The sequence below is a fragment of the Amphibalanus amphitrite genome, unplaced genomic scaffold (assembly GCF_019059575.1).
Source record: "Amphibalanus amphitrite isolate SeventyFive unplaced genomic scaffold, NRLGWU_Aamphi_draft 000488F_arrow, whole genome shotgun sequence".
NCBI classification, from domain to species: Eukaryota; Metazoa; Arthropoda; class Thecostraca; order Balanomorpha; family Balanidae; genus Amphibalanus; species Amphibalanus amphitrite.
In genome coordinates, this window is record NW_024881982.1 from 367254 (window position 1) to 390648 (window position 23395).

The 23395-nt window shown below is 57.2% G+C and overlaps 1 protein-coding gene across 1 annotated transcript; it reads left to right on the top strand.

Annotated features, from left to right (window-relative positions):
* The first annotated feature begins 1681 nt into the window (after positions 1-1681).
* Positions 1682-22610, top strand: LOC122392497 (sodium- and chloride-dependent glycine transporter 1-like). Its single transcript, XM_043387411.1, has 13 exons — positions 1682-1817; positions 11832-12003; positions 13502-13636; positions 15559-15688; positions 16261-16491; positions 16870-17063; positions 17206-17386; positions 17931-18025; positions 18306-18448; positions 19420-19535; positions 19689-19914; positions 20539-20721; positions 21003-22610. The coding sequence occupies exons 1-13, from the start codon at positions 1815-1817 to the stop codon at positions 21135-21137; spliced, it is 1944 nt and encodes a 647-aa protein (XP_043243346.1). The 5' UTR covers positions 1682-1814; the 3' UTR covers positions 21138-22610.
* The last annotated feature ends 785 nt before the right edge of the window (positions 22611-23395 follow it).

Consider the following 23395-nt stretch of genomic DNA (forward strand, 5'->3'; position numbering starts at 1 on the left):
CCCTTGGTGACCTTTGGTGACCTGACCTGTGACCTGACCTGGTATGACCAGTGACCTCTAAGAGCAACATATGTACTAGACAACTGACGCCCTATCGCTGATTTTCGACAAAATGCGTTTTACTCGGTGTTATAGCGCTTTCCCTAGAAGCCCCGTGAACGGTGAAACATTTTATCTTTGACCTGACCTGTGACGTCATCGGTGACCCCGAGGTCAATGAAATATGGTTTCCTTCGACAAATTTGACAGGGCTATCGAACGCCGTTTGAATTTTCCGGATCCGTCCAGTAGTTTCGGAGATACGGGGGGGGGGGCAAAAAATGCCCCCCCCCCCCCCACCGCGCGGAAGGTGGCTGGGAGGCCCACCGCCTGCCGGGTTAATCCTACATGTATCAAATTACCAAGAAGCCATCGCAGTACTAATCAGTGGCGAATCCCCGGGGGGAGGTCACATGGGTCATGACTTTGGGCCTGGGGTCACCACATGCCTGCCAGGAGCACCACAGGCCTAACAGCCGACAGGGGCACCACAGGCCCGCCAGGGGTACCACAGGCCTAGCAGGGGCACCACGGGCCTGTCAGTAGCACCACAGGCCTGTCAGGAGCACCATCGGCCTAGCAAAAGCACTACAGGTCTTCCAGGGGCACCACAGACCTGCCAAGGGCACCAGAGGCCTGCCAGGGGCACCAGAGGCCTGCCAAGGGCACTATCGGCTTCGCAGGGGAACCACCGGCCTCGCAAGGGCACCATGGGCCTGTCAAGGGCACCACAAGCCTGTCGTTGGCACTTTAGGATTGTCAGGGGCACCACAAACCTGTCAAGGGCACCTGCGTTCTAACAGGGGCACCACAGACTCGCCAGGGGCACCACAGACCTGCCAAGGCCCAGGGACACCACAGGCCTAGCAAGGACACCACAGGCCTGTCAGGGGCACCACGGGCCTGTCAGGGCCCATGGGCACCTAAGTCATGTGCAGGGCCCACCGTAGGCTTGTCAGGGGGCAGGGTAGGTAGGTACCACAGTCTTTTCAGGGGCACCAGCGGCCTAGCAGGGGCACCAGTCATCACATGACTAACCAAAAATAAAGAAAATAAATAAAAACTGAAAATAGGGCACCACCAAAATTTGGTGGCCGAAATCCGTTGAGGTTTTAATTTCGGGTATAGGTAGGGGCACCACTTCGATTCATGACCTTTGAGTTTTCCCGAATCCGCCCCTGGTACTAATACATCAAATTTAAGGGGGGCACCTTGCTATTGGTGCCCCCCTTGCAGAATTCAAGGGGGGCACGGTGCCCCGGTGCCCCTCCCCCGTTCCGCCGCCTATGCGCTCCCTACCTACCATCTAATTTGAGCGTTACAGCAAAGACGATGCATGAGTTGTAAGGAAATGTACCTATTATATAAACGTTTAGTTAGGACAGAATTTACATTTTCCCGCTACATTGAAACGGCTTTTACCAGTGACAATAATATTACGCTGAGATATGATCCCGGTTTCCGATGCGCTGGTGCGGTTTCTGCGGCGGTCCATGAGTCAGCTCGGACGGCAGCGCGTCTTTTCTGCGCCCCACGCACCGGGCGCTCGGTCCGGCGAGGCGCTGGAAAATCCCGTCCCGGCCTCCAAGGTCAGGCTGTCCGGCGCCGGCGGCGCTGCTGCCGCGGCCGGCCGGCCTGGTGACGCACCTGTCCCGGCGGCAGTCGACTCCGAGCGGTCCGACTGAGCGGACGGGTGGTCCGAGCGCGGCGCCGACAGAGCAGTGACGTGCCGCGGAGGGACCGCAGAGGACAGACAGCCACCGCAGCGCGGCCCAATGGTGAGCAGGGCGGGGGGAGCGGGCCAGCGCCCGCCGCGTCAGCTGCAGCCCCACGGGTCCTTCGGAGAATGGCTTCCGCGGACCGGACAAGGCCATCTCGAGGCATCCTTCGGGACCTTGCACAATGCTGATAAAAATGTGACCGAGACGGCCGGAGGAAGCATTGTGAAGCGTGTGCTCGAATCGATCAGCTTCAACATACTTCTGTTAAATCTCACTTAAATGCGAGCATAATAGCGTAATAATAAGTCACAGACCGTCAACATATGTAGATATTGTATTGTATTGTATTTACATTTAAGAGCGATCCACATACAAAGTGCGTGGCGATTACTGCTCATTGAAGATATGAGCGTGGCCCACCAAATGAGACACAATTCTAGTTCGTACCTCTGGTTCTCGGGTGCTAACCCTTTGCAGTCGTTTAAAAATTCTTATAAGTAGATAGACCTACCTATACTTTCATCATTGTCATTGTGACTCTACCCTGAAGCACGTCTAGTTCCAAGCTCCAAGTCTTGCAAAGGCTGAAAGGAATGGCTATATTTAGGCATGCACAAATTAGGCGGGTTGAGGCAGTTTTGTTAGTAATTTTCGTATGTAGGTACTGATATGCTGGCTTTATTGCCTTTTCAGATGCCTATATTGATATCTGATCACTGTCTCGATGACTACACGATTAGCTTTAAGTGACCCCAGACCGTTTCAAAACCAACGCAACACCGCAAAACCAACCAAAGATATTGTGAAAACTTACACAGGGCTTAGAAGATGGGACAGCCTGGGCTTGTGCAGTGGATGGCTCGGTTTTAGCACCTTAACGTCGACCTCTGTAGGCATGTGGAAAGGCCAATGTTTGGCTGAATAGGTACCCACTCACTTCTCCAGAGAAACTGCTTTTGGTGTTACTCAACCCGATCTATTATTGTGCAGCTCAAACAAGCGAGACATTTCATGGTGAGAACTGATGCTACTGTTTTTATCGACGTTCATGCCTGATTGTCTCGATCAATATTGAATTAAATTCACTGGACCTTTTTCCCAAGAATCAATGCATAGATCAATGCTGTCAAGTGCCGGCATTTATTTCTATTTGATGAGCCTATACATGTTGAATTGAATGGTACAATGGATAGGTACATTTAAAATTATTTCCATACCCGCGATAAGTGTTAGGCTGTACACAAACTGGCCACACCTGCACCGAGTGCTGACACTGCGGAGCCGCGCTGGCTGGCGTGGCTGGTCGGCCAGGCCGGGGCCCGGGGACAACTATCACGTGACCTCGGCACAGACAATACGCCCGCCGGCGCGGCGGGGTCACGTGGGAGGGGTACGAGGCACGTCCGCTTCCATCACCCCACCGGGGGCCGGGCGGGGTGGCCTGGCTATGTGCAGTACATCTTTGGGGAATACAAAATGTGCGAGAGCCAGCGCAGAGCTAAAACATGGCCTCTCTGGGCTGGAGCGCAAGAAAAATTACTATTCGCTCTTGGCATACCAACGGTTCGTTGTTATTCACACATTTCGTTGCACAAAGGTGCGCTGACTGGCTATTGTATAGCTATATACAAGCTGAAAATAGCACGGACAGTGACGTCAGCGGCTTTGGAAGGACAATATGGCTGCCTTGCAATGCAAAATCCCGCAAACGATGGCGGGGGCGTCTGAGCCGCGCTGTTCCCAGAACTGGTTCCGCCGCAGATATGACAGCCCCGGCTCAGTCGGATTCCACGAATCCCGGCTCTGAAGCCTTTGTTATTGCTGCTTGGTGCAGGCGCGGCGCCGGAACGTATAGTTACCGAGCACGCATCCGCTGGGGAACTGCTCCCGCACGACGAAAACATTTAACTCGGAAACAGTCCTTGCTTGTGCACCAACACGTAGTTTGGTGACATTTCATGCCCAGCGCACGATTAGACTTAATTGGGTTTCGAGAAACTTTTAATGCCCGACGACCGTTAGCTCAGGCCGGACCGGTTGGGACTGTGCAGTCGGGACCCAAATAAGTGGAGCCGGTTAAACGGACGGGCTGGCGCCCCGGGCGCCCCGGGCGGGCTCTGAGGCTCTGTTCCGATGGGGGAGTGGGCGCGGTGGCGGTAGTTTTCCGCCTGTGATGTATCTGGGGACGTCGTGTAGTGAATCACCGCGCGCTGCGCTTCCGGCCGGAGCGGTGTACTCACCAGTCGAACCGGAGGGCTGTCCTCACCGGCCAGGGGCTGTGCATCGGGTCATGACGTGTTCAACCGGCAGTTGGCAAGGCGGCTGTGCCCTAGGTCACGTGTTCCTATCAGCATGCCGGAGAGGAGGCCGAGCTAGGGCGGTGCTGGGAGACTGCGTCGGGCGCTGGGGCGGTAGCACCAGCAGTCGCCGGAAGACTTCGGTTGGAGACTGCAACAATAACACCAGGGGACGGAGGGCGAGGGAGGTCTTGAAGCTAATGGCTCAAGCTTGACATTCAAGCACGAGAGACAAACATTTGATATCTGGGGCCTAGGCTGTGCATTCGGAGTTCTTCTTCGATCAATCCATTCTGTTTATATGTTTTTGTTTTAGGATATTATGGTAGGCAGAAGGTTTTAGCGTAAGGTTTTGTTGAAATGCGGTTACACATTTTGCTCATCATTATGCACCGCTGTTCGCAAGAAGAGTCCGATTGGTTTCTCGTGGCTTGTTGCCGGGTCGACTGTAGTCCTAGAAGGAGAAAAGAGAAAGCGAGAGAAAGGAAGGAGAGAGAGAGCGAGAGAGAGGGGGAGGAGGGAGTGAGGGAGTGGGTACAGGGGTACAGAAGACAGGTAATAGGGACAGTGGGACAGGTGTCCTGGCCAAGCGTATGGTAGTTAGGTACTCTCAAAGCAGGGAACCAAAGAGTTACACGGTAGTTTTTTACTTTCACAAAATCTTCAGCAATACAATCTATATTACTATTTGAGGAGGGTGCGTCTGTCCGTTACCGAGGTCCCGACTTGGTGGTGCTTTGCGTGGACTACAGGCCAGACCGTTGCACCTAGCGCGGTGAAATTTGCACAACTTATAGATCAAGGATGCGCGACGTGCCTTTGAGGGGTCTCAGCTCGATCGGATTGATAGGGAGCGCGTGGCGCGTGCCCAAAAAGTGCAAATTCGCGTCATAGACTTTACATGTATAAATCGGCGTGCGAAATCGGGCGAAAACGGCAAATTTTGGCCGACACGGGTCCGGTCCCCGTGCAATATCTTGGTGACCAGGGGTCCGACCGGCACGGGAAAAACAGCATCGTGTAGATAATTGAACGGGCTATCAAATGGTGTACGATGCAGAGGATGGCACGCGCCACGTGCACCGAGGAGGGCATGGGCGTAGGAACCTCACGAAAAGTGGGGGGGCCAGCGAAACTTCAATGTCACTTTGTGGGAGCCCCAATACCCCTATGAAGAAATTCTTTGCAGTTTTGTGCTCATCTCACCTTGCTGAATCATTTCCTGCTCTTAGTTTTGTATTTAAATAAAAAAATAAATATTTTACTTTAAAAAATGGCTAAAAAGTGGGGGGGCCATGGCCCCCCCGGCCCCCCTGTTCCTACGCCTATGGAGGAGGGCACTTTTATGTGGAAAATTGACGTTTTGGACGGATTTTGGAATTGATTTTATTTTTAGGTGACCGTTAAACGGAGCGAGTTGAAACAACGCCTGTTGACAAGAGAAATGTACCGCCTCTCATGGGAAAATTGTGAATAGCTAATTGATCGACGACAAGGTGGTATAAATGGCTGGAGAAAATGGTTTTTGTCGATGATGTGCCGTTTTCTTAATTACACGGGTTTTGCTGCATAACCTGATATGTTTCGCAATTGAAACTGGTACTGTTTGAAAGAGCATTCAATTTTGTCCAAGATACACCCAACATTTTTGCATGACAAGCAACAATATTCTAAAAAATGCAAATGTTTCAAATCACTACATAGTCATTTTTACCGAAATTCATCGATGGTCCTCAAAAGACTTCACGCCAGTTTCCGAATAATTCTTAAGTAGAACGCATGATAATACGACACGGGCACCTCGATGCGATGTATCTTTTTGCGAACTTCTTTTTTGTTTTATTACAAAATGCTTGGCCGCCGAAAAGCAATCGAACGAAATGGATGCCAACCAAATCGACACAGACCAACCCAATACCCACGGGTCAAAAATAACCCTTCTTCGCGTTGCGGAGCACGCGGGTAACCCTAGTAAATACTACGTTGTTACCAGCTAGCTACATTGCACACTCAACTTTCTGCCAAGCTTCCTCCTAAGGAAAAGTGACCTGAATTTGGTAATACTCTGTCGAATCCCTTGCATCAGACGAAAATGTGCTGGTATATATCGCTTACCATATTTGAGGGGCCGTATTGTCCGATCTGTGTTCGTTTGATCAGAACGGCCTCGGTGGTGCGCGGCCTATCTCGCTCCATCTGTCCCTCCGCTGTGCATTGTGCAGTACAGAGTATGTACCGCCCTCCAGGTATTAAGTGGTTGGTTGCCAACATCAAAATAAGCGATCTGCATTGACGAATACGTCTAATGGCTGTTGATAACCATTGCCGAAGTGTGTGGTCACTGTGCACGAACCCTTTTCTCATTTCTATTGAGTCATTTTACAGGAGTGTCTCTGTCATTCGAAGTTATTACACCAAAAGCACATAGGCTAACCAACCACTCTTTTGCTGGAGGGCCGTACAGACCGTGCAGCCGTCATCCAGGGAGGAGAGGGGGCAGTAGGGGGCGCCCGCTCACTGGCTGCTGAAACTGCTCACCCGCGACTCAACCCGCTCACCCGCGGCTCTCACAGCTGCTCACCCGCGGCTCAGACTGCTGCTCAGTCCGGTGCGCGCGGATATGTGGCGGGTGGGCTCCGCCGCGCCGGGCCGGGCCGGGCCGGGCTGCGGAGTGGTGCGCAGCGGCGGCGACTGCCGGCAGCCGGGCTGCTCACACGGCCAGCGACGAGACGTGACGGCGCACACGGCCGCCGCTGGCAGTGGCGCGGCGGTGGCATTGTGCCAGAGACGAGGTCAGGAGCCGGATCCTCCGGCGCCGGCCCGACTACTCTCTAAAAAGCCGCCGGCCGGCCGGAGCAGACGCGCTCCAACCGGCCGCTGACCATATGGTGGGTGACGGTGCACAGTTAGCTTCTGATTGGCGCGGTCGGTTCAGAGTCCAATTTTACCAACAAAAAATTGGCGGCCGTTGTCAGTTGTTGGGTTCAGTTCAGTAAAATCAGTTGGGCCGCCTGATAACTGATAAGTGAATTTTTCATATTAGTACCTAGCTATTTATTCGAGTGGATGGCGGAATTCGGATGTAACTTGAAGTAACAACACCGGCAGAAGGCGATATTTTCTGTTGGTAAAACTGACCTCGGGTCTGGTCGGGTTGTGACTGTCGGCTCGCAGTCCGCTGCAAGCCTTTCACCCGGTCTGCCGTAATGTGGTTTGAAGTGTTTGGATGGGCGTGAGGTGGAAGGGAGGGGTGTGAGGACAGGAGAGGCTGGCGTCACCCCGGCGCTGTTCCACTGAACTCGCCTCTCGCCATTGGTATGCAGTCGCCACCCCTCGGCCGTCCTGTGAGTACGGAGAGACGGCGTGACTGCCAACACCCGGTACCCACTCCCCGCGCCGGTCCTACACGGTCCCCAGGGCCACGCGGACCTTGGCCCACCTCCCGTCCCGGGGTGAAACGTCTGAAGGACTGAGTGATTCGGAGACCGTCTGCGCAGCTCCGGCCCTGATGGCCAGTCCTGCGTGGTGCAATGCGCCGTTCTATAAATAGACCCGGCCGGCGGCAGCGGTGCCCGGTCGTCACCCAGCGGTAACCGGTTGTCATCCTCATCCAGCGGTACACGTCACACACCGCGGGTCCGCGGTCCGTTCCGAGCTCAGCCACCGGGCCGCAGAGCGTCCCGTTCATCAGCCATAACTGCACTGCAGGTTATCCAGGCCCTCAGTCAATTTAATCCACCTGTCAACGGCCGCTGTCCTGCCCTGTCCGTTCCCCGTTCCCCGCCACTGTCCACTGTCCGTTCCCCGTTCCCCGCCACTATCCTTTCCCCGTTCCCCGCTCCCCGCCACTGTCCGTTCCCCGCCACTGTCCGTTCCCGGCCACTGTCCAGTGCCCACTTTCTGTTCCCAGCCACTGTCCACTGTCCACTTCCCTTGTTCCCTGTTCTCCGACCCACTGAACATAACTGCTGCCCTGCCCTTTGCCCATGTTCTCTGGCCTTAATCCAATGTCCACTGCTGCCCTGCCCATGTTCTGCGGCCCATCGCTATTCTAGTGCTCTTCCTATATGATCTCATCCCTGTGTTGTTGGCACACTGAAAGTGCGGAACGATGTCATGGCGCATCTCTGAAACGATGACAGAGCTAGCCTTGTTTAGCGGTGACATTGAGAGTGACAAAAGATAAAGACAATTCTGTCGAGTGCTCCCATGATCACTCGTTCGCCCAATGTAGGTATGTGTGCGACGCATACGGGTCACGCCCAAAGTGGCTTCTTTTAGGGTCCAGCTTATCACGCCCCAGCGTGTGTTTCCTGCGTGATAAGTAATTTATTCGGTAGGGCAACGGTAGGGTATGCTCAACATTTCAAAGGGCCACACGAATTACCGGCATGTCGCTGAACCTTCAACTCAAATTAAAAATGAATGCATCAGTATTGCAATTTGATAATGAGTGAACTAATGATGTGAAACTGTTTCCGTCGCGGGCATTGCCAGCTGAACAAGTCTGCTCTGTACGAATAGTTACGGTGATCACGTACAGCTGTCGTTACCGTTCGCCTATGAAGCAAGGTGCTAGCACAGAGCGAGGACCTGGCACGGAGCGAGGTCCTGGCACGGAGCAATGTCCTGGCACATGGAGCAAGGTCCTGGCACAGAGCGAGGCCCTGGCACAGAGCACTTGACCCACCTGTGCACGGCCGCATACCTGTGCACAGATACGCGGCCGTGGCGCCGGCGCCCGATCAGGCATTATGCAGTCTTTTCTTCGACCTCGGCCTGGATTGGGACGGTGAATTTTGATGTCTGTCGACTGCACTGCGCTAACGTGCAGAAATGTCCTCGAGATGGGTACAGAGGATCGCATACATTACAGCTCACGCGTGTTACATTAATGTGTCCTACACCACGCTGGTAAAGGACCCGAGACGTTAGTAACTGTCTCTTGAAACCAAGTCATCCATGCCTAGAGATGCGTATAGAACCCAACGGATCGATTCAGGGTGATTATTGATTATCATGTTGCGTCCCTCAGAGTTTGTGAGACTGCGTGGGACGCAGAAGGGGAGCGGAGTCGAGTCCACCAAATCGACCGGTTTCACCGCCAGGCTACCTAGAAATAAACCCTCATTGGGATTAAACAGCACTAAACATAACCAATGCGTGTAGGTCTGCTCCATGGTTCCTACGTGGTCGGTGGTAGCCATTATTATCCAATTTATGTAACAATCACAGCACAGTACAGGTGGCGGGCACCCATTGCGGTTTGCCGCTGCCACCTGTGCGGGCCATGACCCCGCGCCGCAGCTGTCCGCCGGTCGGTTACACGCCCGTCGCCCTGTGAGCGGAGGTGAGCACGGTCAGAGGCGCCGCGGAACACGTGTGTCGTCTGTGTGACACGCAGCTGTGTCAGCCGACACCGGGCGGGCTGCGCGCGGCTGCAGTCAGTCGCCCGCGGCCGGTCACAGCCCAAATCACGGCCGAGCGCGGCCCGCGGTCACAGCCGCTCTGTGGATCCCGAGTCACTGTCACAGCCGACTCAGTGGATCCCAAGCCGCGGTCACAGCCGACTCAGTGGATCCCGAGCCACTGTCACAGCCGACTCGGTGGATCCCGAGCCGTCACAGATATAGCTGCGTCCCCGACCCGGGCTATGGTGGGTCCACTGGCGGCCCGACAGTTGGCCGGTTTGGGATACGGCACAGTCTGTCCGGGATACGGCACCGTCGAGAAATTGGTGAGCTATACGGCACCGACTGTCCGGGATACGGCGCCGACTGTCCGGGATACGGCACCGACGAGAAAGTGGTGAGCTACGGCAGTTACATGTGGAATTTGAAGCCACCGGTTCTGTAGGTATATGTAATAAGTACGGGTCGGAGAACTCCTGGAAATCAGCGGTGGCACGTGCCTCAACGAATGAATCATTGTCAGGAAAATCCCAGCAGAGATGCCAGTGAAAGAACCCAGAGGCATATATTGTAGGGGCACCTGCATACATGCAACGGCCTATTTTATCGTTAAAAAAATCGGGACAATATGTGAGCTCGGCATGTCTCTGTTGAATCAGCTAAGCCTTTTTACCAGATTAGCTCATCGTGCATGTTTCATTGCCTTTTTCCTGAAAGAACATATACGTATCGTCGAGCCCACCTGTCTACAGCGCCTTCGTCCCTTTTAGTCGACAACATAGGCGGTAGGTATGTGGATACTACTTCAATCATTTTCAACTACCGCGGGCTAATTCAGGCATACCTACAAGTACACATATAGGTACGTGAGCAATTGGACATTCACCGCAACCACGTGGGCCCACGCGGCTAACATGCTGTACATAGACGGGAGCCTAGGATCCACAATATATACATAGGCAATGCATTATAACCTTATGTCCAAACTCTAGCCACGTTTGAACAGTCCGCCGAACGTTGTATGTCTGGTGCGGCAGGCAGACGGTGAGTACCGCGGCTGGCGAAGTGATATACCACATGCACAGTATAGGTATTTATCAGGAAGATTGTAACGTTGATTGATCATAATGAAATTGATTTAGTCGGCGCCGTTCACATTTTTAAGAAAGAGGGGATGGTTTACTAGACGCGAGGACAGGGAATGTCGGCGGACGCACTGGATCCGAGTGGGATGCGCTCGGTATGCCGCAGCCCTTTCGCCGCGCCGCCGCCGGCAGTGCAGGCTCGGCTGCCGCTGCCGCTGCCGCCGCCCGTGCGCCGACATCTGGGGCTGCTGTTGAGGTGGGAGTCGGTGGCCGTGAACTCCCCGGCACGTGCACGCGCCGCGGTGACGACGGAAAAGTACGGGGCGAGACGGAGCCACTCGCAGCCATAAAAAACCTCCACCCTAAATAAACCATGGCCCGTGCTTCTGAGCGCTCGCTAGTAGGTGTGCAGACGTGAGGCGGCGTAACTAAGCGTAGGTATCTTACTAGCTTTGTAAGAGTGCAGCTGCGTTGTTCTACAACCATGCGCGTGATATAGTCTGATGCTCGGACACGAGTACCGTAGCCGGCGCTCGCCACCCCGCCGGTTTGGAATTGGGATCCAGCCGGTGCGGCGGCCGTAGCGCGTACGTGGCGGGAGGGTGCCGCCGCATTAATGGCCGCTCACGGAGTCGCCAGCCGGCCGGTCCTACCGGTCTGAACAGCTTCCACTGCTCTCTCTCGAGATATGCGCGGCGGTGAGGGCTGCGCACAACGACATCCGCACTCGAAAGATGGCCACGTACAGCGTCAGCGCAGTTCAGCCGCTGCTGTATAGTTCAGTTCAGCCGCTGCTGTATGGTCAGTTCAGCGCTGCCCGGATGATTGAGACGTAAACGTTTACCTGCACCCGAACACGCAGTCACAAACACGCACCCCAACAGAGAGCGTCCCCCGCAATCTGGTGGCGCCTGAAAGTGCATATTGCTTGGGTAATGCGCATTGCACAGTTCCTTTGAATAGACCTCCGCCTAAGCCCAAATGACCTTACGTGGTATAGCTGGCTAGGTACATGTGACTTTGCATTTATGGGTTTATTTATTTCGGTACCCGGCAGTGCCCCTATATCTGACTCTTTGTTGACCTTTGTTATCTACCAACAGAGGTCGACAATGACCTGCAGTATTACCAGTTTTGACCCGCTCTGAACTTTGTTACGTACCAAAAGACGGCCTACAATGACCCCGTGTGACCCGCTGTGGCCTTTGTTACGTACCGACAGACGGCCGAGGATGACCCCGTGTGACCCGCTCTGACCTTTGTTACGTATACCGACAGACGGCCGATAAGGAGAAGAGCAATGGCGCGGCCGTGGAGGCGCCGGTGGCCGAGCACCACGAGCGCGGCGAGTGGGGCTCCCAGTGCGACTTCATGCTCAGCTGCATCGGCTACGCGGTCGGCCTGGGAAACGTCTGGCGCTTCCCCTACCTCTGCTACAAGAACGGCGGAGGTGAGCGAGCGCCTCAGCGACCCTTGGTATAGAGCGCCAGTCCGCGGTCTCTTGGCTCGATTAGTAGACCGTTGGACTCCCGGTGCTGAGGGACTGGCTCAATGGATCTGGGATGAAGTGCCTATATCCAACTGAGTCGTTGTTAGTGGTGCAGACTGCAGTTTGAAGTTCCTTATCGAGCAGACATATTATCTAGGCCCAAATGTCAGTCACTAGACTTTCATAGGACTTAACAAATTAAGACAGTCTAGCATATGACGAGAGATCCTTTCAACGACTTACCTACTTTTTAGGTGCCTGGTTTTTAGCAATGCGAACTCGAAGGGTCGTCGATTTTGAATATCATGCTGAGGACATGCAACTTGCACTATAGGTACGGCTAAATTTATCCATGTACCTCTCACCAACGAAGAGGTTTCGAAGTAGCAAAAGTCGTAATCATCTAAGCGAGCCGTAGCTTTTCCAGTCTTCTTTAAGGAAAGTGTAATTAAAACGAATTTAAGTTGAGACGTCACAACCTCTCTTCGAGTCAAACCTATTGCATTTTCCTTGCGAACCGAGCGTCAACAGTTAGAGTGATGTCCTCCCCGTGGGCTGTGGCAAAGGTTGATGGTTAGCGAGCACGTTTTGGAATGATTGGGACAAGTCGGTGCATCGGCTTGGGACTAAATTAGAGGCAGCGATGCACGGATCTGTTGCACGGCCGCTGTAGGCGTCTGACACACACACACACACCGGCGCCACTGACCCAATACCATGGTCCGCGGGCGACGCTGCACCGGGCTCGGATCCCAGCGGCCTCCTGCAGGGGCCCGCCCTCCGGTCCGCAGCGTGCGTGGACGCCGCTCCCAAACACAGCGTCTGATCGGTCCGCCACCCGCCCAGGGCAGATGACTCACCGTCGGCAGAGGGCAGGGGAGGGGAGAGGGACGATAGGTACGACGCCGGGGAATTCCCAGCGGTCCCCGGCCCGGCAGAGGCGCCGACAGTTTCGGAGGAATGCCAACGTATCTGACGTGTCTACCGATACTTCCCCCGTGAATAATGAATATCGTCCCACCCGCGAGCAGGAGTCACTCTGCGGTCAGCGTTTGTCCAGAGTTGATCTCTCTTTCTCTCTCTCTCTCTCTCTCTCTCTCTCTCTCTCTCTCTCTCTCTCTCTCTCTCTCTCTCTCTCTCTCTCTCTCTCTCTCTCTCTCTCTCTTTCTTTCTCTCTCTCTCTCTCTCTCTCTCTCTCTCTCTCTCTCTCTCTCTCTCTCTCTCTCTCTCTCTCCGTGGGTGATGCTGAAGCATCACCACGGAGTTATAGATAATGACCATAGGATTAACTCAATCAGTCGTTCTGTCTGACCAGCCGTCATAATCAGCCGTCGGTAGCTGACCGGGCCATCTAATCATGCTCTGACCAGCCGTCTGACCAGGAGCCCTGTCTGTCCCCAGCCGTTTGACCGTCTAACCGTCAGCCGTCAGCCGTCTAACCATGCTCTGTCTGCTGCAGGCGCGTTTCTGATCCCGTACGTGCTGATGCTGCTGCTGGCTGGCCTGCCGCTGTTCTGCCTGGAGCTCACCATCGGCCAGTATGCCAGCCTCGGGCCCAACAAGCTGTTCCAGAAGCTGGCGCCGCTGTTCTCAGGTGAGCCCGTGCCCCGTATGTGGTCTGCTGTATATAATATATGCCCCCATCACGCCCGCGGAGCTGGATCCGAGCAGCACAGCCGGGACGTTGTCTGGTGGCGTTGCAAAAGGGCCGCGGCGTGCTGTCTGGTGCACCGTTGCAGCAACGGGCTGCACCAAGCCAACACACGTGAGGCGGCAGCACCAGCGCCACTGACAATCACTGCTCGCTCGCTGTGGTATGTAAAACGCCGTGACCGGAACTCGGGACAGGACGGCGAACGGCAGCCGTAGCCGTGCCGTATATTCAAACCACACAGAGCAGCAATGACAACAGCGACCGAGACGAGGTCTTGTAAAAACCGATCGTGTGTCATTCGCTCCAGAGCCCGTATACCACCGGAACGAACGCATCAGCACACGCCGTATTAGCGATTTCGGATCCCGCGTCTCGGTTCAGGCCGAGTGTCGTGCTATCTTTCCATGCGGCGCTGCGGTCTCCGGTGAGCCGGGCCGCCTGGGCTGTGGTCTCGGCGCCTCGCCGGCTGGTGAGCGCTCCCCGCTGCCGTGAGCCGGGTACGGCTGGAGAGAGGCGGCTCAGTCGGCTCCCTCTGCCGCTCTCTGTGCGGCAGAGGCGGATCAGTCGGCTCCCTCTGCCGCTCTCCGTGCGGCGCGCCGCCGCCGCCGCCGCAGCAGCTCATAAAACGCCGCCTCCGGCCCTAAACCAGGGCCGTGCCGGTGCGTGTGCTTGTGTCTGAATGGTGAGTGAGTGAGTGAGTGAGTGAGTGAGTGAGTGAGTGAGTGAGTGAGTGAGTGAGTGAGTGAGTGAGTGAGTGAGTGACTAATGAAAGATTGAATGAATGAATGAGTTGATGAATGAATGAACGAATGAATGAATGAGTTGATGAATGAATGAACGAACGAATGAATGAATGAATGAATGAATGAATGAATGAGTGAATGAATGGAACATTTCATGATGCATACATTTCATAATTTGTCGTTCCACTGTCAACGCTAATAGAAAAGCTGGTGGGCACGTAAGCAAACCCGTGCTTACCTACGTAGGTAAATGCCGGAAGTTAGTTCGACTAACCCCGAGCTCTGGAACGTCTGTTCTGCAACAACCATTGCGCCGTGACGAGGGCTGGCGGTCGCCACATGCCCTTGTCGAGCCGGCGTAACCCAGGAGCCGGCGCAGCTCGAGCGTCACTGCCGCCGGTCCCAGGGTCACCCCTCGCCCTCAGCCGGGGACCTAATTGCTGCGCGCCGCAGGCCGCCCGGGCCTCGGACAGACGCCGGCGCCGGCCGGTGTTCTGGGCCGCTGGAGGCCCTGGAGCCTCACAGCCCGGTTTTCCGGTCTTACCCAGCTGAAGCACGGACGGGGCCGCGAGCTGTGACTGCAGGACGCCGAGTGCTGCGCTCCCCGAGTAACCAGCAGTGCATGGCGCAAGGACAACGAGTATGAATGAATGACAAATCTTAACAGTGCTGGACGCCGTTTTAATAGAGAAGCGAAATACTTGTAGATTATCAGGCTGGCTTTGAGAAGACTCTGTGTGGTTTGGCGTCGCGTACGCTCCGCCAAGTGAATCGGAGCGGTCGACTGAGACTGTCGGCTAGTGGCTAAATCACTTTGACCCGACCGGCTGTGGTCCGCTACTGCTCCGGTGTTATCGCTCCGGCCTGGTAGTAGGATGGCGAGAGGACATGTTGGTTGGCCATTGATTCACAAACCGCTACCCATTCGTGAGCCCTTCCCTCCACAACACCGTACATCAACGTATCGCCACTATAACACAAAGGCCCGTCTCGTTCGGGGACATTGTTCACCAGGCCATTCGCCGGTGTCTGTGTATGCGCTACTGATCGTTGCCTTGTTCCGGTGACTCATGTACGCGCCGTGTGCCGCCGTCGTTCAGCCCCTCTGCCCACCGGCAGGTCTCGGCTACGGTATGCTGGTGATCTCGTTCCTGGTCGTGTGCTACTACAACCTCATCATCGCGTGGACCATCTTCTACACGGCTGCCTCGTTTACCTCGCAGCTCGGCTGGTCCACCTGCTCCAGCGAGTGAGTTCCCCCGGGGCTAGTTCACGGGCTCCAGCTAGTGAGTCGGGCGTTTGGGGGGGGGGGGGGGGGTGCCGGTCCCAGCCACAGGCCCAGAGAGATTCAATGGGACATCGGCCCCACTTAGATTTGTTTCGAACATAATGTTTCACTACCGAATGGGGACGAATTTAACAGAATCCCCTAAAACGGTAGGCACTGCCTGCCATGGTGGCAGCTCAGAAGTCAGACATTCCTGAATTGACCTCAGCTGACGTTTATTGACCTCAGCTGATCACCAATGACCTATTAATGATTTCATCTGACCTCAACCGACACTTCCTGCTCTCTGACCAATGGTGCCTGCACGGCTGACTTCTGCTGCCTGCGCTGAGCTATTCTGTTCTCTGCTACACCCACTGTCCTCCGCCGACTTCTAATGACCTCCGCTGACAACCACCGACCTCGCTGAGCTCTGACCCATTAGCCTGGTAAGAGGTAGGGGTACTCAGCGCTGATCTGGTCTGAGCTCAGCCGTCACTCTCTCTCTCTCTCTATCTCCGTCGCTCAGCCGCCACTCTCTCTCCGTCGCTCAGGTACAACACCCAGAACTGCTTCACGGTGGCTGAGGAGCAGCACTGCCTCAACGTCAGCGGCAACACCGAGATGTTCTGGAACAAAACCTGCTACCCAATCAGCGACTACTGCGAAAACTTTAAGTTCACGCTCATCAACGAGACTCACTGCATGAACAGCACCAACAGCAGCATCATCAAGAGCTATGACGACATCGGCAACCGCATCAGCGCCAGCGAGGACTACTACACGTGAGTAGACCGTCCCGGACATCTTGGATGGAGACCATATCCGATTGCATACCCGATACCCGACTGCATTGCATAGCGACAATATCTGATCCATGCACGCATTGCGTCCGCCGTTTTCATTCAGTTCAGACATTGTGTCGGTCATGAATGTTGGTACTGCGACCTGCGTGTATGTAACTGGCCGTCGTCGGCGACCGTGGGATTGTCGGGACAAAATAACACGTGCTGTTAAAGTGCGGCGGTACAGTAGGTAGGTACTGGTGCGATGCGGCTACGCTATATGCACGGTGCATGGCATGGGAGGGAGTGTAGGTGTACCATCTCACAAAGAATAGGAGGAGCCTCGCTCTCGTCTGATCTCATGTTGCCATTGGGCAGGAACTACATGTTGGGCCTGGGGGACCACGACTGGTCCGACTTCGGCGGTCTCAAGTGGGACCTGGCGCTGTGCCTGCTGGCCGCCTGGCTGATAGTGGGCCTGTGCCTCATCAAGGGCGTCCAGAGCTCCGGCAAGGTGGTCTACTTCACCGCACTGTTCCCCTACTTCGTGCTCTTCATCCTGCTGATCCGAGGTGAGCGGGGAACTGCAGCCGGGGCCTGTCCCGGAGCGGGGAGCCGACGCTCCGGGTGCTGACTCATTGACGATGGCCCCTGTCGGGTGATGGCCACCCCGCCCCCTGGCGTTGACCCGTGTGCGCTCGCGCGCTGCCGCAGGGGCCACGCTGGACGGCGCCCTGGACGGAGTCAAGTTTTACATCACGCCGAATGTGACTCGGCTGGGGGACGCCGGCGTGTGGGCCGACGCCGCCACGCAGATCTTCTACTCGCTCGGGCCCAGCTTCGGCGGCCTGATCACACTGGCCAGTTACAACCGCTTCAAAAACAACTGTATGAGGTAACGGCCGACCGTGAGACCATGAGATGGTGGTGCTGCCGCGGTCCGTCTCTGGTGTCTGTGGGTCCGTCTCCAGTGTTTGCCTCAGGTGTCTTTGGGCCCATCTCTGGTGGCTGTGGGCCCGTCTGGTGTCTGTGTTTGGACCTGACTCTGGTGTCTCTAGCTCCGTCTCTGGTGTCTGTCTCTGGGTCCGTCCCTGATGGTTGTGGGTCCGTCTCTGGGTCTGTCTCTGGGTCTGTCTCTGGGTCCGTCTCTGGGTCCGTCTCTGGGTCCGTCTCTGGGTCTGTCTCTGGGTCCGTCTCTGGGTCCGTCTCTGGGTCCGTCTCTGGTGTCTGTCTCTGGGTCCGTCCCTGATGTCTGTTGGTCCGTCTCTGGTGTCTGTCTGTGTGTCTGTCTCTGGGTCCGTCTCTGGGTCCGTCTCTGGGTCCGTCTCTGGGTCCGTCTCTGGTGTCTGTCTCTGGGTCCGTCCCTGATGTCTGTTGGTCCGTCTCTGGTGTCTGTCTCTGGGTCCGTCACTCACGATCCCTGCGCCGTTCTGTTCCAGGGACGCCATCGTGGTAGCCTTCACCAACTGTACCACCTCTGTGTTCGCCGGATTCGTCGTCTTCTCCATCCTCGGATTCATGGCCAAACAGCTCGGTGAGTGGCCAGGGGCCAGGGACGGCTGGCAACATACTGGAATTGTTTAGATAATTTGGGAGTCATTTTGAAATGACCATATTTATTTATTAGACGACCAACGTCGCAACTTCGAACACATTTTCATGCTGTACCGCGTGTCGGAAAAGTTTTTGTTGGATAATTAGCATATCATAGGATAATTAGCATGTCGTATTAGCCTATTTACATCCTCAACTTGAAAAAGAAATGTATTGCGCTCAGTCTTGTGACGTTTTTCCCGTTGTGACCGGCTCTGCAGGTAAGGAGGTGAAGGACGTGATCGCCTCCGGCCAGGGCCTGGCCTTTATCGCCTACCCGGAGGCGGTGGTACATATGCCCATCTCGCCGCTCTGGGCCATCCTCTTCTTCGCCATGCTGATCACACTGGGCCTGGACTCGCAGGTGAGTGTCCGCGCGGCCACATCCGTGCCTACAGTGTACCATCAATGTAACTACTACACACACTGGGCCTGGACTCGCAGGTGAGTGTCCGCGCGGCCACATCCGTGCCTACAGTGTACCATCAATGTAACTACTACACACACTGGTGGACAGTGGCAATGAGCTAGCGCGGCGTGCGAACCCGCTGAGCTGTGCTCGGCGACCGCGGACGAGTCCCTGATGGCGCAGTGAGTGCCCCCCCCCATCTGTCGGCGCAGTGACGCCCCCTCCCCGTCTGTCGGCGCAGTGAGTGACGCCCCCCCCCCGTCTGTCGGCGCAGTGACGCCCCCCGTCTGTGGGCGCAGTGCCCCCCTTCCCGTCTGTCGGCGCAGTGAGTGACGCCCCCCGTCTGTCGGCGCAGTGAGTGACGCCCCCCCCCGTCTGTCGGTGCAGTGACGCCCCCCCCCGTCTGTCGGCGCAGTGAGTGACGCCCCCCTCCCCGTCTGTCGGCGCAGTGAGTGACACCCCCGTCTGTAGGCGCAGTGAGTGACGCCCCCCGTCTGTCGGCGCAGTGAGTGACGCTCCCCGTCTGTCGGCGCAGTGAGTGACGCCCCCCGTCTGTCGGCGCAGTGAGTGACGCCCCCCCGTCTGTCGGTGCAGTGACGCCCCCCCGTCTGTCGGCGCAGTGAGTGACGCCCCCCGTCTGTCGGCGTAGTGAGTGACGCCCCCCTCCCCGTCTGTGGGCGCAGTGAGTGACGCCCCCTCCCCGTCTGTCGGCGCAGTGAGTGCCCCCCGTCTGTCGGCGCAGTGACGCCCCCGTCTGTCGGCGCAGTGACGCCCCCCGTCTGTCGGCGCAGTGAGTGCCCCACCCCCACCGTCTGTCGGCGCAGTGACGCCCCCTCCCCGTCTGTCGGCGCAGTGAGTGACGCCCCCCCCCCCGTCTGTCGGCGCGCAGTGAGTGACGCCCCTCCCCCCCGTCTGTCGGCGCGCAGTTCACCATGACGGAGACGCTGACGACGGCGCTGTTTGACGAGTGGCCGCAGCTGCGCAGCAGGAAAGCCGCCGTGGTGATGGGCACCTCCGTCATCGGCTTCATCCTCGGCCTCAGGTGAGCGACCGGCAGGGCTGCACGGAGCGACATGGAGGTCGGTGGTGACCGACATGGACGGTTTTATGGTCTGTGGTGAGCGCCCGGTCGCGGCCTGTCCAGTGTCGGCTCCCACAATCGCTGACCGCCGGCTCCGCGCCCCCTCTGTTCCAGCATGACTGCCAACGGCGGCATCCTGATGTTCACGCTGATCGACTGGTACGCCAGCTCGTGGTCGCTGCTGCTGCTGGCGCTGATCGAGGTCGTGCTCGTGGCCTGGCTGTACGGCGCCGAAGACCTGCTCGAGAAGATGCAGACCGAGATGGAGATCCCGATCCCCAGGTTCCTCTACTACTACTGGTTCGTCATGTGGAAGTTCGTGACACCGCTGGTTCTCTTCGTGAGTACTCGTATTATTCATATGAAACGTGAGCACTGAACAGTGAGCACCGCTACTCGAAACAAAGAATGCCTCAACCGTGGCCCGATCATAAGATGTCCTCCAGACGGGGCCATTTTCGCATAGTCTTCAAACTCGGCTTTTAGGCCATGTACCAACTGTCGTTCGCAAGGTCGTATATAGTTAGGGTCTTCGGAGCGTCATGGGTTAAGGAGGCATATCGCTATGGCCCTCACGCTGACTTTGGTTAGGTGAGCTCCGCGCTGACCGTCTGCCCGCCCGCCCGCGCTGACCGCCCGTCCGTCCGCCCGCCGTCCGCCCGCCCGCGCTGACCTCCCGCCGCGTCCGTCCGCCCGTCCACTCGCGCTGACCGTCCGCCCGTCCACCCGCGCTGACCGTCTGCCCGCCCGCCCGCGCTGACCTCCCGTCCGCCCGCCCGCCCGTCCGTCCGTCCGTCCGTCCGTCCGTCCACCCGCGCTGACCGCCCGTCCGCCCGCCCTGACCGCCCGCCCTGACCGCCCGTCCGTCTGTCCGCGCTGACCGTCTGCCCGCCCGCCCCCGCTGACCTCCCGCCGCGTCCGTCCGTCCGTCCGCCCGCGCTGACCCCCGTCCGTCTGCCCGCAGCTCATCACGATCATGACGTTCGTGCAGTACGAGCCGGCCTCGTACGGCTCGGGGCCCTCCAAGATCGAGTTCCCGCCCTGGGTGAACCTGCTCGGCTGGCTCATGGCCGCCACTCCCATTGTCATCGTGATCGGCGTCGGCATCTACGTCTACCACAAGAAGGTCCGGAGCGGAGAGGGATACGTAAGTAGCCGGCTGGCGCAGCAGCGTCGCGGTGGTACATACGGTTCGTGCTCCCACCCCGTCCTCCCTCACGCCGCTGTGGTATAACTGAAGCCCCGCAGGCCCCGGGCTCTCTGTGAGGCATACCCTTCCACTGGAAGTCTAACGCCGGCGGGTTGGGGAACCGTGGACCTGCTGACTGCCCCCCCCCCCATCCCCAGCCCTAGATGGACCTGCTGACTGACGCCCCCCCAGTCCCGTATATGGCCCGGTTTACTGACGCCCCCTCCCCCCCTTCACAGTCCTGGATGGACCTGCTGCGCCCGACGGACGAGTGGTGCCCCGCCTCGGAGCGGTCCAAGATCCAGATGCCCACCAACGGCTCCATGAAGGACCGGTCGGGCGCCGAGAACCCCAGCTTCGTGCCGGAAAAGTGAGCGCCGCCGGCGGCCACCGCGGCCGGAGCGGGCGGCGCGCGCGGCCGCCCAGCTGGGACCCCGGACTGCGCGACCGGCCGCCCCAGCTGGGACCCCGGGCCCGCGACCGGCGGGTGGGCGGCCGCCTCAGCTGGGACCCCGGGCTGCGCGACCGGCGGGCGGCCGCCAACCTGACGTCGTGAACACGACGCTCCAGACTTCGTCCCACTCCGTCCGAGCCACGCGGTTAATTCCGTCCGGATCGCAGGGCGCCCCATTGTACTCGGTCCGGGACGACACTGCGCCCCATTGTTCTCGGTCCGGGACGACACTGCGCCCCATTGTTCTCGGTCCGGGACGACACTGCGCCCCATTGTGCTTTGTCCGGGCCTTAGGGCGCCCTAGTGTACTCCGTGCGGCAGAAGAGCGTCGCGTTTTATTCCGTCCGGGCCGACACTGCGCAATCGGCTCAGTTCTGCTCGGCGTTGCTCAGCGTTGCTCTCAGTCCCTCGTCGTCCCGTGAGCAGCCGAACCGCGCGGACGGCGCGGTCCCATCACGCTCAGCCCAGTACGACGAGCTGTGATCCTTTTACACGTAATCGAGTGTATCGTCTCGCCCCGGCGCTGCTCCGTGGGGCGGAGGGGGGCGGAGGGGGGGCCGTCTGAGCGACTGGGCCGACTCTCCGCGCGTGTTGGTCGGCCGCGCGGGTACCGACGAGTGCCAGTGCATCCTGTAGCTGATCAGGTCATATTGCACAACTGCAATATGACCTGATATTGCACAACTGCAAGTTCTGTGCTTGATAGTGTTTGACTAGTGTCGACGAGTATTTTAGAGCGATTTATGGCACCGGTGACGGGTGCGACGACAGTAGTGATAGAGCGTGCATCCCCATGTTAATCGTCCATTCATTCATTGCGCTGGCGCTGCGTTTGACCACGCCGGCGCAGCGGCCGCGCTGTTCGCGACTCGGTGACACGTCGGCAGCGATCTGTAAACGGTGCCGCCCTCGGACAACAGAGTTCACCTGATTATCGAGTTCCGTTCAGCTGACCGGCGCCTCCACCGCATTATGTCGCTGCATGGACACGCGCCTCTCTTTCCATGATATTGATTATTGATTCTGTCCTCAGCGGTTTTTGCGTAACACGCGTCCTTTTAGCGCGGTGACGTTTTTATCACGGATGAATGTAGGTTCAGAATCCGTCCGCCTTAGATAGCTCGAGGTTACGAGGTTTTATATACGCCCGCGATTCAAGTATCCCATGCAGATATATTTTTCAGGGGATGTAGATTGCGGCCGACACGCCATGTCCCTTCAGGGACGGCGCCCGGCTGACCCCCAGTTTCCATCCATCGCTCCATAATACTAACGCTCTGCTGAAGTCTGAATCTGCTCGACCTCTTACAATCGTGTTCGTACCTCGGCTGACCTTCTCTGTCTGTGTTGTATATTATCAGTGCAAAAGAACAATACATGTGCTACGACGAATGCTGCGGCGTGTCAGATGGAGAGTGACAGAGGCCCTACCGGAGGGCGGGGCTGGGTACCGGGACCAGCGGGGGAGCGGTGCGGGACGGGGTCGTAACGGACACGGCTCCCAGTGGCGCCCATACACCTACACACGGGGGGGGGGGGGGGGCGCCGGTACCCCCTCCCCGTTCCAACAACTATGGGGCGGGCAGCGGGTCTGTGGCGGCCACTGAAACGTACCGGCTGTCAGAGCCTGGTTGGTGATCAGTGGCGTCCTCTCTCATAGCCCATTGGCTGTTAGCTCCGAGACGAGAGAATGCGGTCGAGGAGGGGGATCAACTGACTACATCACGTCGGGTGGTGTAGGAAAACTGATTTGTGGTGAAATGCCAATATTAGTGCTGACCACACATTAGGGACATCGCCACGGTGCTCCCGCAGCCATTTTTAGTGCCTCCGCCCCTGGGAGTAGGAACTTGGAAAGGGCTTTGACCGTCACAGGCGGAGCCGACAGAAACAGGCAAAACGGCCCACAGTATCGTGCAAAACAATCCTGTAATCCGCACTGCTGGCCAGCCCGTCATCTGAGACACGAGGCCCCCGCATTATATGAGGGCTAATTGGATTCACATGACCGACATTTTCCAGGCCCCATTGTAAACAATAGGTAGGAGTGCTCACCGGCTCATAACTAAGCCACTGGCAGTTTTCCAAAATCGTGAGTCTGTGGTCGCAGAGCCTCTGAAGGGCGCCGCCGCACAGCAGTCACAGTAATCAGTGTTAATCGACGTGCCAGCTCGATAC